At 35.2% G+C, this 15,928-nt stretch overlaps 1 protein-coding gene across 2 annotated transcripts in view; it reads left to right on the top strand.

Annotated features, from left to right (window-relative positions):
* The first annotated feature begins 336 nt into the window (after positions 1 to 336).
* The window catches only part of LOC106468361 (ubiquilin-1-like), a 73,251-nt gene continuing 57,659 nt past the window's right edge, over positions 337 to 15,928 (top strand). For both annotated transcript variants that reach the window (XM_022396704.1, XM_013928779.2), the window contains exons 1-3: positions 337 to 455; positions 8,536 to 8,638; positions 10,517 to 10,566. In XM_022396704.1, coding sequence (XP_022252412.1) covers positions 354 to 455; positions 8,536 to 8,638; positions 10,517 to 10,566 — 255 coding nt within the window. In that variant the 5' untranslated portion in view covers positions 337 to 353. The remainder of the gene's footprint in view (positions 456 to 8,535; positions 8,639 to 10,516; positions 10,567 to 15,928) is intronic.

Raw genomic sequence — 15,928 nt, 5'->3', positions numbered from 1 at the left:
TGACTATACCGTGTTTATTTTGTTCCCACCCCTTCCTCCGGCGAAAGGGCAAAAGTCTTAATATTTATATTATTCTTGCTTCAATCAAGAAATTTTCATGAATTATAATGGAAAATACGAACTAATAAACGAAAAAAGTGTTAAGTAATATTAAGCTTATATGGTATATAGATTTCATTATATTTGAGAAAATAAACCTTCGTATTTCAAACCTAAAACAATCTTCTTTTTTTAAAAATGCATTGAAACAAACGAAAAGTAAATTGTTTGTTTTAACGTATATATAATTTCCACTGCAAAAATGGATAACCTACAGGAATTTTATAGAACTAACACTCCGTCGTTTTATCGCCATGGCGGAAGAAGAGGAAACACGGAAAACAATTAGCTTGGTAGTTAAAACTGCTAAAGAAAAGAAAACCGTTGATATAGAAGAAGATGCCAGTATAAAAAACGTAAGTTAAGGTGAAATTTCTTAAAATCGTGATTGATATTAGACTTGCTTCCTACAACTCTTTCCAAACTGGTACTACTAGTACTACTACTACTGTTAAGTTTCATAAGTTAAAGTTAAACTTAAATTTTTTTTTAGTTAAAAGTAAACTAAAAGTGAGTTACAACTTAATAAAAGTTACACACGATTTATAAATCACACTATTAGTGTTAAAGTGGTAATTCGGATAGTTTGTCGTATAACTATAATTTATATTATAAATTATAATATATCATGACAATGGGAAAGTTAAGCAATAATCTATTACGAAGGATTTTTAACTCAACGTCACAAGTTGTAAACTAGATAATTACAAGGTTAACATAGATGTAGTGGGGATTCTCTTATTAAGATTATGTAATCTATGCTGATAAAGTTATTTGAACTTTGAGTTAGGAGAATAGAAACCGAATACTACACAGTACACTAGAATTTACTAGCCACAGTAGCCAGTTGCTAAAAGATAGGACAATACTGAGCTTGGTAACACTTGTGTTAAAACCCTTTGTTGCACCAAAAAAAGTTGCATGATCATTTGGTATTATATCTTTTGCACAGGTTGACTATATAAAATTAAAAGTTTAAATAACCAGTATATGCATGCTCCAATTCTGAACAGTTATATCCTATAAAAACCAAGCATATTCTAATTTCAATGGATATATGATTCAGTAGTCTGTACATCAGTGGTTGATTAGAACAGGAAACAAGGTGGTAATTACTGACCACAAAATACCATAACAAGCACTGACAGTGGATATTAGTGTATGTTAACTTAAATGAGAATAATGTTACATTATGGATGTGCATACAAATTATAACAGATATTGAGAGGGCACCAAAATGATTTATATTACAGTCATGTCAAATTGCTATACTCCAGAATGAAGATGCCCAGAATTATCAGACTCGTTAAAATGTGACAATTGTTTATACAAGAATGCAATAGTGTTCTTTTGTATTCTTAAAAAAATTATTGGTTTGAACAATTCATGATGATTTATATGAAGATATTAACATAATATGCTACATAATTTTTTATTTGTAATTAAAGATGACATAATAGAATAATAAACTTAAAGTTCATTGTACATACAGTTGTTTTTTGTTATCATTTGTATCTCAATGATCTGGAAGAACTGCTTAATTAGTGAAGTTTAATCATAATAATAATACTAACATGGTCATTGAAGCTTAAGTTGAACCACTTTTTAAGTTTTAGGGTTTAAAAATGATTTAACCTATTCACTGCAGCTGGGTATATTCCCCAGTGCTCTAACCCCTTTACATTGTGAATGGGACAAATGTTTCCCCGTTGTTGATGCTGTTTACGCCTTCCTCTGCTGGGTTCAGGTTCATCATATTGACTATCATCACTAAATAGAGAACTAGCATCTTCTTGTCTCATTGCTTCTTCATCTTGATCAGATGTGGAAAAATTTTAAAGATAACTTTTTAGATATTCAAGGCAAACATATTCCTTATAGAAACAAAAGGGTAGCTGCAAGTAAAAAAACAGGTTGGCTTGCAAAGAGTTTAAGAAATAAAATTAAAGAAAAGCATCATACATTTAAGAAATTTAAATTGATTGGTATGACAGGAGATTTATAAGATTATAGAATATCAAGAAAGCTGGTGAAACAGGAAAATAGGACATCAAAAAGGATGTATGGAAAAGGTTTGCTGAAAATATAAAAATTAACAGTGAGAATTTCTTTAAATACATTAAAGGTAAACAAAATGTTAGGATGGGGATAAGACCCTTGAGGGATGATAAAGGAAGGCTAGTATCTGATGAATATGAGATAGCTGGGTTACTAAATTTTGCTGTTTCTTCCATTTTTACTAACAAAGATTTAAGCAGTATTCTCCATCTTGAACAGTTGATAGACGGTTAAGAGCTGGTTAAGAAAAAATTGGGAAGTTTAAGAAATGATAAGGATCCTGGGAAATATAATATTTCTCCAAGGGTTTTGAAGGAAGTTAAAGATTGGATATGTAAGCCACTTACTACTATTTTTTTTGCCAGTCATTGAATAGTGTGCAGGTACCAGAGGATTAGAAGTTAGCTAATGTAACTCCTCTTTTCAAGGGAGGTGATAAAAATTGTCCCAGTAATTACAGACCTATTAGTCATACATCAGTTATGGGAAAAGTTTTAGAAATTCTGTTAAAAGATGCTTTGCAAAGTCATTTAACAAAGTTTAGAATTTTATTGGATAGTCAACACCATTTCACTGAGGGAAAATCTTGCCTTACAAATCTTTTAACATTCTTTGAAAAGGTTACTGCTTATGTAGATGAGGGTAAGGGTGTAGATTTGGTGATCTGGATTTTCAGAAAGCATTTGACAAGCTGCCACATAAAAGACTTGTAAAAACAATTAGCTCTATAGTTGTGGGGGATAAGTGAGCAAATTGGATGGAAGAAAGCAGAGGGTTGTTACAAATGGAGTTCAGTGAAACTGGATTAATGTCACAAGTGGGTTACCTCAGGGCTCAGTATTAGGACTCTTTTTGATTTACATCAATGACATAGATGAAGGAATAGTCAATGAATTACTTAAATTTGCAGATGATATTAAGGTCTTGGGTGTTGCTGGCTGTGAAGAGGATGCTGCTGGTTTACAAAAAGATTTAGATCATTTTGTGAGTTGGGCAAATAAATGGCAAATAGGTTTTAATTATAATAAATGCATGTGGGATATAATTTGAATTATTTCATTTTTCTTCATTTAAGTTTTATTGTATAACCTATTATATTTTGAATTTTTACATTTTAGTTGCTTTTGTTAAAATATACATAAAAAAAATTATCTCAACTTAACATTAGGTTGGTTTGCACTTTTGCTTGCTTTTGTAAGCTATTCTTTCTATGTTCATTGTCCAAAAAATAATTCATGTAGCTTTAAAATGTACTTTATAGAACACAAAATAATATTCCAGACACTAAAATAGAATGTCCCAAAACTACTGTAATTCTTACTTTTAACTAAGCTATAAATAAATTAGAAAAATTCCATTACTCTTCTTAGTAGTGACTTCATTCCACACACACACATCAAGATCTATTTGTGAAATAGTGGTTTAAAACAATGTCATGAAGATCACGTAATTCATAAAATGGTTTTTCTATTGGTTTTTAAGATTTACTATTGACAAAGAGGCAAGTAAGTGATTTCAAAAGCATTGATTTTAAGGATTAGCTTCTGTAGTGGGTATGATAAATTTATTTATATCTCAGAAAATAAAGAAGGTTGGAGGTTCTTATTTTATATTCTGGCCTGTAAGTATCTAATGTTTATGTATCTAGTTGGTGGACACTCTGAGGCCCATATAAGGGAAGAAAGATGATTTATAAATATTTCAGAGTACACAGGGTCACATGACATAGGGAGTGAAGAATGAGAATTTATTTAAATATCTCCATTTGAAATTAATAAGCTGAAACATGGAAGATATAAAAATTTGAATTATAAACTGTGCTTTAATGCCAAGTTTATTGAAATACACCATATTAATTAAGTTTTGAATGTAACTTTGTGAAAAGGTTGTGCATATTCTGATCCCTCCTATATCCAGAGTTTTAATCATTTTAAAGATTTTTCCTTCAATTTTAGAATTACATTTTTTATTGCTATTCAGAAAGTTTCATTTTATATATTCAGTCATTTTCAACTTGATTGATATTCATTGACATATTTTTTTTATAGTTTAGTAATTAACTTGATTAATCCATATAATTAATTACCTGTGAGCATTGATTAGTGTCATATACAATAATTGATTAATCAAAATTCCAATACGTACATACCTCCGTTTCCACTTATAGCTATTATTCAACTGCCAGAATTTCTTTCTTTGCTCATCTAAGCATTGGTCTGATTTTTTTCTTACATGTTCCAGCCTTTTATACCCCACTTAATTGCCATTTGTGATATTTGTCTCATAACATTCTTGCCCTCTATCCTGATACTGTATATAAGCACCTCATTCAGATAATACTATCACTTTTTCTCAACAATGTGTTATTAATGGGTTTCACAGTATTATGATTGTTTGTAGATACTTTGACCATTATCAGTGTTATCTTGTTTATTTATGTAATATTATTCCGATTGGCAACCCGATTTACAGCATGAATTCTTGGATTATTATTATTCCCACATCTGATATCTAGTGTCACACTACAATTACTCTCGGTTGAAACTGTCTGTGATCTTATTCATAGTGAGATGGAGACATATATTCAGTCCAGGGGTGTTCTTCCAGGAGGCTCCAAGGCTGCAATTGAGGGGGGATCCTCAACATTCTGGAGAGAATTTAGATTCATTTTTTCTTGTGCCTTTTAGTTTGGTGGCTTTTCAATCCCCCTATGGGACAGTGGTGAATTTATGGACTTGCAACACTGAATATGGGGTTGATTCCCTATAGTGGACAGAAAAGATAGCCCAATGTTGTTTTGTTTTATCAAAACAAAACAACCTAACCAAATGTTATTCCAGTCAACAGTAATCAACACAGTCTTTAATTGACATAAAAAATCAATAAGGAGGACACTTTGGGATAAGCTGTTTTGATTCGTCTACTTCTGTTGGTTCATCAAGAGGGTGATATTTTGTGTCTTTCCCTAGTTGGTTTTGGACCTGCACCTTACTCGATGGTTGAAAGGTGTGGGAGTGAATTTTTAGTTTTATCTCCATCCACGGATGCTGGGAGGTTTGCTTCTCAGCTACATGAAAGGACAGTTCTGCCTTATCTGATATGGTTGTTGGAACATCGTGATTTAGTATACCACTGCGAGATGGAAGCATTTTCCAACTCTCAAATAGTACATCTGTTCCTCAAGTTTCGGGGTTCTAAGGCGGAGTTTGTAGTTAACTTGAATAAATCAATGTTCCCTGATGGGATGGCATAAGTCTCTAAACTTACAACTCTAAAATCCAACATTTTGTTTTCCTTTCACTTCTCTTTGTTGGAAGACTCTCAGGATCACCAATTTTATTGATGATGAGCTGGAACCATTGTTAGCATGTACATTGGTTCAATTGTTGGCTTCTACATTCATACCTGTTGTCGTTGCCATCTCGAATTTTATCGTTTTCTACCAGTGGTCACAGTTCCGCCCCTATTCATGGGTCCCAACTCCTAACATCAATCCCTTGGTTCATTAGTACCCAGAATAGATTCTGTTGACATCCAAGGGATCTGCTGCTTAGTTGGATTGCTGCCAATAGTGATGCTGATTATTGTATGTGGGGGCTCAGCTCCGAGAATTTCTGGACATGTGATAATATTAATCATGGATCCAGGATCACTGTAGGTTTTTAAGTCAGGAGTAGTCATTCAATTCACATCTTCACCACTATTATTCATCTAACTTTTAGAGTTTCTGACTCCCATAGATCATTGAGATTTGGAACTTAGTTCTAGGGCTATCAGAGTTTGTTTGTTTTGGGAGTAGTGAGAGAGTCATGCTTGTTCTTCAGAGGTTTTATTCCTGTTGGCTGTTGGGCCTATGCAGACAGGAGATTGGTGTTCAGTCATTGATCTTTCTCCTCGATATCAATGCCTAGATTCTCCAAGGTTCACAAGTCACTCGTTCCTCAGTCTGAGCTGACTTTTTTTACTGGATTATAGATGTCCAAGTATGTTGTAGTCTGCTTCTTTCTGCAAATTGCCATTGTGGTGGAGCCCCACCACTATTGGCATTTGTTGTGCACAAGGGTCTGCAGTTCCATGTTTTTACCTTTGGACTTGCATTGGCTCCACAAGGCTTCCATTGCACTGTGCAAACATCATTATATGGACTGAATGACTGGTTACTGCTGACACCATCTCGTCAATTGTCAGACTACCACATCCTGATTCTACTTTCAGAAACAACCAAGACAGGCATCATTTTCAGTACTGAAACTTCTATTCTTGCTCCAATTCCATACTTCATCAGTCTGGGTATTTTTTGTATTTCATCACGTCTCTCGGTCATTCTTAGATGTCTCCCATTCAACTCAAAACTATTGAATAAGTCGCCTGACTCTTACTCACCTCTCCTTCTTTCACTGTATTTATGGTTCTTTCTTTTCTGGGAATGTGGGCATCACCCACATACCTCATGCCTTTAGGACGAGAGCACAAGAGATCCATTTAATGGTCTTTATGCAACCAAGAGATCATAAAAATTGAATCACTGGATTCCCCAATTTCCTTAATTGGGATCATTCTTCAATCTCTAGGGGTTATTAAGTCAGGACACTACAAGGATATGGGTTCCTCTACTGCCACCACGTCCAGAGTTCCATCTCTTCACGAATGCCTTATTTCAGAGACCGGGTGCATATACCAACAGTCAGGAATTCCAGGGTCTATACATGGAAGAACAGGATTCCATACACGATGTTTTAGTCCTTCTTGCTCTTCGACAGGCAATGCTTCATGGTCTGGGCTTATTAAGGGAAAAATCATCAGACTTCACTCTGACAATTCTGTGGTGGTATCTTGTGTTTCTCTTCAAAGAGGCACTTGATATAGGGTTCCTTGTTTTCAAATTTTGAACTTTCTTTCTCAGAACCAGTCCTATTTTATCACCCTACCAGCTTGCCATGTTCCATGGGTGTTGCGTGCAGTAGCAGGTCAATTGTCTCAATCCAAACAGATTCTCCCTACAGAATAGATGTTGCATCACAGGGTTTTGTTAGATTGGCTCCCATTTTGCAACTCTGATTGGTAGGTTGGCCTCTCATTGGATCATCCAACTACTGGCAATTTGATCTCCAGTACTTCATCTTCGGGCACCCATGATCTGACATGGTACACCCAGCTATCCAGAATCTCAAGCTGCAGGCATGGAGGTTCTGCAGTCATTTGCACAGCATCAAGGTTTAATTTCTAGGGTTGCCATCTATCTGTCTCAGTTTTTGCTTAGTCCCGATATGAATATTTCTCAACAGAAATGACACTCATATTGGCAGAGGAGGTTGAACCTATTTCAATCAGAAGTGTCAACCATAACCTGTTTCTTGACTTGGCTCTTTGGCAGAGATTTTGCATCTTCAACAATGGCCCTGTTTAAGGTGGCCTTATAAACTACAGTTTGATTCTCGCTACTACATATTCTTTGAGTTCCTAATCCTCTCCAGATTTCTCAAGTCTCTCTGGGTCCTTGGTCCCAAATAACCAATCTTATGTTGACACACTCATGATCTAAGCAGATGCTTTTTGTATGAATAATGTCCTCACCAGCCCTACCACTTTATCAATGTGGGATTCTAGTTATAAGTAGGACAAGAGGTAAGTATGTTTTGGAAGATAACATTTTCCTAGATTGAAAATGTATTTGCAACACTGCTTACTTCCACTGACATTCTCCCACCCTTGCTCCCCACTAAGAGCCAGTGTTAGAGACTGGGATTGAGTCAGTCTCGAAAAAGTGATAAAATTATCTGAATCGGGTACTTGTATACAGTACAAAGATAGAGGGTGCATTGACATAGGTAGAGAGTGTCACAAGACAAATATCACCAAGGACAATTGAGTGGAGTATAAAAGACTGGAGCAAGTGAGAAAAAACTAGTCCAATGCTTAGATGGGCTAAGAAAGAAACCCTGGTGGTCGAGTAATAGCTATAAGTGTCAGTAGAGGTAAATGTTATTGGAAATACATTTTCAATTTAGGAAATTTAAATTTTAAATTTTTATATATGTACAAATGGCTTAAGGTTGATATGTCTATTACAAATCATCTAATTTTTTTTTTCAAATGGTAGTAAAAAATGTTTTGTTATGGGCAAGGTTCAAAAAGACTTTTAACAACTAGTAATACTGAGCTTACTCATTACGATACTTATAGGTATTTTCAAAAATGTTAGATATTACATGCTATAATGAGCTATACAGTGGTATATCAGTAGTAATGCATCCTAAAAGTACTTGATGTATTACTTAAATATACCATTTTGAATGATTTATGTAACATTAAAAAGACCAAAAAAAGTTATAGTGGTTTGTTTATAGATACTACACATTATACATTTTTTATTCATAGCTGAGAGAAAAAGTATCCCAGTCTTTTAATACACCTCTAGAACAAGTGTGTCTGATATTTGCTGGAAAAATATTAAAAGATCATGAAACATTAGGAACTCACAGTAAGTATATGTTCTTGTAAGCATGCATGTTGTATTAGATATTTAAATACTGAAAAACTTGAAATTTGTGATAAAAATTTAAAGTTATCACATGTTGTGCGACATATTTTTATTGTGATACTCTGTAATAAATGAATATGTGGTGATTATACTAATTATGATGTTTAAAAAACAAATTGGGGTATTTTATTTCATTTTATACAGTAGTTTTTTCAACTATTTAAAAATGTTTAGCTCTTATGTTTAAGTAGTAAGTTCTATAAGGATGATTCTATTAATGAATATTAAAGTTGAACTATAGAAAGATTTTCTCTTTTGAATAACTTGCCAGCATAATTAAACAAAGCTACAGTAAAATAAAGTGTTGGCAAAGTCTCTTGCATATGCAAAGAATTTTAACACTTAAGCTTATTAGCTTGGTTATTGGTATATTATTCTGTGTACATATATGTTACAGTATTCATATGTCTTACACTTTAGTGACAGATATCTTAATTTGCTCATCCATATTTCAGATTTAGTTAGCTCTGGGGCCTAGTGATATGAATTGTTTGTTTTTAAAGTTATCTAAGGAACTCTCAACTTTATTAGCTTTTTCAATTATTTTGTGAAATAAAGAAACTATACTGAACAGTCAGTCAGTCCTTCTAATCACTGATATACAATATGTTTACATTTAAAAAAAATGTGGGACTGTAATGAAACTTAAACAATAACAGTACTAAGGAAGCCCTTGAGATGCAGAGTGCACTTGCTTGTGTGCTTGCTAGGAAGAGTAAGTTTGAGATAACACATTTCTTCTACTGCTACACTGTAGTCAATTAAAATCTGAAATAGAAGAACTGAATATTGAGTACTTTTATATAATTGTTTGTTTGTATATTTATATATACACACTTTCATATGTATATATATACACACACACACTTTCATTGAGAAGCTAGAGAATTGAAAAGGAATTTAAAAAAATGTTTCTGTGTACTGGTGCTTATTTAACTTTTATACACAGATAGCCCATTGTGTACCTTTGTGCTTAATTACAAACAACAACAATAGATCTTGGTAATTTAGTGTTTTTAAAGTAACAGCAGCCAAGATCAAGTAGTTTATTGCATTGTTGTTAGAGCTTTGTGATTAAATAATCAAAATATTGCTCTTCAACATTGTCTAGTTAATTTAATTACTAACAGACCCTAAATTATTTTGTATTTTTTAATACCATCAATATAAATCAGAAAGCAAGTAAATGAATTTGACAAAGCATATATACACATGCATATATGAAACACCTATGGTATCTATATTTAGTAAAATTTAAACAACTTTAAAAAGACAATTCTGCTTGTTGAAATTAACTTTGTATTTCTGAGTTCTACTCTGTTAATCCAGAAGATTTGTAATATGAACAAATGTTTTATTCAGAGAGAAAGTTGTTGTGATATCTATTTAAAGATGTACTTTATTACTGAAATTTTAGAAACTTTTACAATTGATAAGCTAAACAGCACTCCATGTAGACAAATGTAAAGACAGTTATACAATGATATGCTTCAAGTCTTAACATAATGGATTTTTTGAAGGAACAAAAAATGGTTTGACAATTTACCTTCTTATATTATGTGGTCACAGAAAGATTGAACATTTTTCTAAACATACAAACACTAATATTCCAAAATACTATTTTTAACAATGACATCCTAAAATCTGCTACAAGACACACATTTACCCACATTTTTGAATTTAGGATTCAACAAAGTAAGAAGTAAAAGACTCTGGAAAATAAGTTTCAGCTTTTCCAGTTTAAATATTTTATTCCTCATTTTGTTTCCCACAGTTGCATGTTTATATGCACTTACACTTTTTTTTTCAACTAACTAGATATTAAAGATGGACTGACTATTCATCTGGTTGTACGTTCTGCCACAAGAGTAAGTTTTGGGTGTTATAACTTATTTCTTAATTGTAAAAGAAATTTGTATGTTAAAGAAAGACCTTTTATATTTTCACTTTAACTTTCAGTAAAATTGTCAAACTACTAAAGTATATGAAACCTTATATAAATTTATATTTTGAACATGTTTAGTAATATTTGTTTCTCCAACTAACCCTGTGAAAACTGCCTCATTCAATTTGGCTGACTTTATAACTACCAAATAACCATGAAACTGTACATACTATAACTGAATGTACTAAGTTATATCTTCATGAAATTTGGCAAGCTTTTAGTAAATATCACAAGTCTGTTATAAAAAAATCAAATTATTTAATATAGTATTTTTACTAAAAAATTATCTATGAATTTATGATGACTTTACTGAGTCAGTTTGGGTGCAATGTGATTTTTATGCTAAAAATAAATATTGGAATTTTCATCTTACAGTTATTAATTTCATTTGCATAACCTCTAGAACCTCCTAAATGAATATCAATTATTTTTGGTAAAGCTTCATACTGTATCTCTTATTTTCTTAACTTTAACACTAACTGTAGTGAAATCTTCAAGATACACAGAAAGTAAAATTTGAAAAATATGAAGTAAAATCAAAAATACTTTTTTTTTTCTACAATGACTGCATATTATAACAGGCGATTACATTATTTATCCAAACAGTCTTGGATATCTAAACTTTTCACATCTGCTTTCTCTTAGTTTAATTGCTTTACATTGCTATTAGACATCTCTCAGTATGTGAAACACTTGTATATCACAGCAGAATAGCTTTATGTTAACAAATGGATATCATGGACCTCACATCTCATGAGCAATTTATTACATTCTCTTATGTAACATGTTTTTAACTTTTATATTTTTATTATCTTTATTAAAAATATATAAGAATAAACAGAAAATATAACATGAACAAGAAAATAAGTAGACCATAGACTATATTTGTACTCGGACATATATTTCAATAAGATTCTCTTCGAAGTGGATTCCTGTACTTGGTGATGGAACCTGTCAGGGAAGGTTCTGTCTCCTTAGTTTACCTCCTCTTGGATTTAAACAGCCTCCAACTTTTTGCCATGCTTGGCATTCTGTGAAAGGGAGGAGAGAAATCCTAGTGGTGGAGGGGTGTTACTTAATAGGTCAGTGTATATCAGTGGCACTTTTACACATCACTTTGGCATGAAAAACTGTAGACGGGTGGCTTTTTCATCATCAATCGTCTGGTCTTGTTATGGACATGGAGTCTAATGCAGGTGTTTGGGTGTAGTGCCCAAGAAATCCTGGCATAGCTACAGTGTTGCATTGTAGTGTATTCCCCTCATTGGGCTCCATAATGGGTGGGGTCCATTATAATGGATCCCTCACCGAGTGATTAAAAAACTAGAATAAACCCACGTTGATAGGAAAGTGGCCACGTTTAGAAGATTCTGATCAGTAGTCTCCAACTGAATCTGTTCCTGTACCTCAATTTCTGATCATGCATTCTATGTCTGATAAACCATTCAGAATGGATTAGAGGGTCATGCTGGCTCTCCTAAGTCAGTTAAGAAGCTATGTTCTGGGGACATCTTGGTGGAAACACTTGCACTAAAACACAGCAAACACCTTCTGAATTTGAAGGCCATAGGGGATATACCTATTAAGGTTACTACCCATGCTACTTTGAATTCCTCCTGCGGAGCAATTATTGAGAGGGATTTAAGGAACATCCCTGAGTTGTAGATTCTACAGACAAGGAATTTCTGTTGTGCAACGTATTTCCACTCATAAAGAAGGAATTATGCTGCCTACCAATGTTTGTATACTGATGTTTACATTGCCAGTCTACTTGACACTTTTAAGGCAGGTTATCCGAACTATAAGGTACAGCCTTATATTCTTAACCCTCTCAGATGTTTCCAATGTAGTGGTTTAGAAATTCAAAGACATCTTGTCATGGTTCTTTGACATGTGCTCATTGTGGTGGAAAATACCGCAATGCCTACGAGTGTCAATTGAACCCTCACTTCATCAATTTTGGTTCCCACCCCTTGTACTATTGTTTTTACCCTAAGTGGATGGAGGAATAAAAGGTACAAAGTTTTTGTACTGTAAACAACATTTCTTATTCCGAGCCCCATAAGTTGTTGTATCCTGGTCTATTTCAAACATATGCTGTTGTACTCTGTTCCATTGCTATGGTGTGAGTGCAAACAGATCTTTCCATACCCCCATCAGATTCTTTTGTCCTCTGTGAATGCTCGAGTTGAGAAATGTACATCTACTCCTGTCTCCACTATCACTTCCAGTGACTGTTCAGGTCCATCTCCTTCAGCCCTGAGGTGCAGGACCATTATTCGGTCACACATTCTGACAGAGATATGCCCTATCATCCTAGGGCAGGCTCCATGGAGGTCAATAGACCTCTTTCTACTACAGAAAAATATCATGGTCACAAACAGAAGGGTTCTCTGACCAGTTCTCCTCCTTCTAAGTAAAAATGGCCACTTCAATACAGTACAACTGTTCAGATTTTCTTTCTAATTTGGATGACATTAGGGCCTTGATCAATTCCATTCATCCAGTGTGTCTCTCCATGCAAGAAACTTTCCTTTGGCTCACTGATACTGTCACCTTTTGGCAATTTTCCTTGTATAGGAATGACAAGCTGTGTGATGGTTGAGTTGATGGAGGTGTGGCATTGCTGGTTGACCAGCACATACCCTCCATGTCTGTGCCACTCTATATGTCTCTGGAGGCTGTAGCCATCTGTATCTCTGTGAGTTGTACCATCACTGTTTGTTCTTTTTACCTGTGTCCATGAGAGACTTACGATCAATCAGATGTTAATGATCTAATTGACCAGTTGTCATCTCCCTTCTTCATCTTTGGAGACTTTAATGGACACAATCTCCTCTAGGGTGGTGCTGATATTTATGGGAGGGATCATTCTATGGAGCATATGCTCTCAGATCATAACCTTTTTCTATTCAATATTAGTTCACTTACCTATTTTCATGCAACCAGTCAGTCTTTTACTGCTATTGATCTGTATGTCTGTTCACCTTTGCTTTTTCTCATTTTTCTTACAGAGTTGACAGTGGGGCAATGGTCGATGCCACTTGACCCATGTGCCACAATGGAATTTGGAGCAAGCTGACTGACTCTCTCCGAACTAGATCCTGCTGTCGTTAGTCTTCCATCTATTAATGACTGTGTGGAGGCAGTAACTGATTGTATTATTCAAACAGTTGTTTGTTCAATTTCTTAAACCTCAATACATTTCCCATGGTATCCTCATCCATGGTGGCCTCCTGTATATCAGCAGGCATGGAAGGCTCTGAAATGGACCTAGGATATCTTTCAGAGGTATCCCACTTTTTCCAACTTTCCTTTTTTCATGAAGTCTCACCTCTGTCACCCCTTGGAGGAAACTCTTCAGTCAGGCATATGGCCTACTCTTCATATGTTCATCTCCATCTTCATTGCATAGCTCTTTCTTCCTCATCAGGGTGCTACCTTTCCCCTGTTGCCATCCTTCAAATTTTGGTGTAGCTGTGACTGGGTAAGTTATTTTTTCTATATGTTTTTTTCCCCTCCAGGAGTATGTCCCATTTAGGATTTGGATCCCACTCAGTGGCAAGTATTGCCTATCCAGGTTTGCTTCCTATATATGAAATTCACACTGTACGGGAAGATGTAATAACGAAACACAATATACTCATTGTCAATAACACACACTGTTGAGATGGGGGGTGTTCCAAAAGATCGCTAGTAGGTTTTCTTTGTGATATATTTGTTTCACTAATATGCTGGTTCTGGAATGTATTAACCCGTGGACTTACACGGGTAAAGCAGAAGAAGATAGCTGTCCCTTTGACTGAATAAATCAGGGGCAGTCTGCATTTCAATATAGGGTTTTTATGGTCATCCATTCCCATTGTCTTTGATGTTGGTGTTCCTCTGGACTCTCCACCACATTTTATCCCCACTTGTTCTTCTAGTGGAGTATGGGAATCCTTGCCACTTTCTAGTTCCGAGCCATTAGGGAGGTGGATCATGGAGGTATCCTCCTGAATGTGATCACTTCCATTCAATAGAGAGTAGGGTGGTGGTGTTCTGCTGGTGTATTATCCTCCAATCATGTGCTCCACCTCTGTGTAGTGGCTCATGGATGTTGATGTTACACTCTTAACTTCAGTGCGATCCTATCCGGAGGATGATTTGGCTATGGAGTAGATATGTTAGGTTGGGATCCCTTGTCCTACCATCACCTGGATGTCAGTTCCCAGTGAGTGGTTTTGGATTAGAGCTGGACCAATCAACATAAATCCTCCCACATGTGTTGGTTTTGATTCCTCATCCTCACAGCAGTTTCCTAGTTTTGCCTTATATTCTTCACCTCCATGCAATGGTTCCCAGAGGTTGATGTGCACACATGCGCTCCAACTTCTGTCCAGAGGATGATGTTGTCTGGGGCAAGGGTTCTCCCTCTAGCACTCCACCTCAGAGTTTTTCCCATGCCTGAGGCTGCTGTTATGGTGAGGGGTTCCAGTTGGATTGGATTTGGTTTTATTTGAACTGCCACATTGGCATATCCCTTCATACCATCATTCGAATGTTGGGTTCACAGATGTATGGGTGGTTGTGGATTTGCACATATGCACCATTTCGTACATCGGTTTGTCATTTATATAATTCAGTTCTACTCAACTTGAGGTGAAGATGATGTGGACCCTCCTCCTACCATGGGTTGGAAGTAGTAATCCCTATGCCACTTGGTTTTTGACTGGAGTTTACTGGCCATGTATGGTCTGTCACACCCTAGCCATTCTACAACTTGAGGCACATCCATTTTTGTTTTGCCCACATTCCTGTCTATAGATGGTTCTTCTACAGTCTTTCCTCACCAGGATTGAAATTCCTATATATTATGGTTTAGATTCGAACCCACCTTTTAGTTGTGCTCCTCCCACTTTCCACCCATGTATGTTTACACATGGGGCACAGAGTGTACCTGGTACAGAAGTGGTATGGTCTCCCACGTGTGTTCCTCTCTCAACAGGGATCACACTTCATGGGTGTTCTTTGAATGCTTTTGAAGGATATTTATTTCTATTCCTTTCACCTGTCCCTCTGTCTATTTAATGTGGGATTTTAGCTATGTATGTGAGAAGAGGTAATGTATCATTATGTACTGCATCTGTAGTTATTATTTTCTTATACTGAATATATATTTCCGATAGGTACTCACACTTCCCACCTGTCCTCTCCACTGAAAACCTGTGCTTTTCCTTTCTGCCTAATCTCGATGTAATAGTTTGTTAGAATCAGATAGAGGGGGTCACATGCATCAGGCGGGT

The sequence above is a fragment of the Limulus polyphemus genome, unplaced genomic scaffold (genome assembly GCF_000517525.1).
Source record: "Limulus polyphemus unplaced genomic scaffold, Limulus_polyphemus-2.1.2 Scaffold2980, whole genome shotgun sequence".
In the NCBI taxonomy this organism is placed as follows: Eukaryota; Metazoa; Arthropoda; class Merostomata; order Xiphosura; family Limulidae; genus Limulus; species Limulus polyphemus.
Note: the sequence above shows the minus strand (reverse complement) of the source record. Positions and strands in the feature narration are given on the sequence as shown.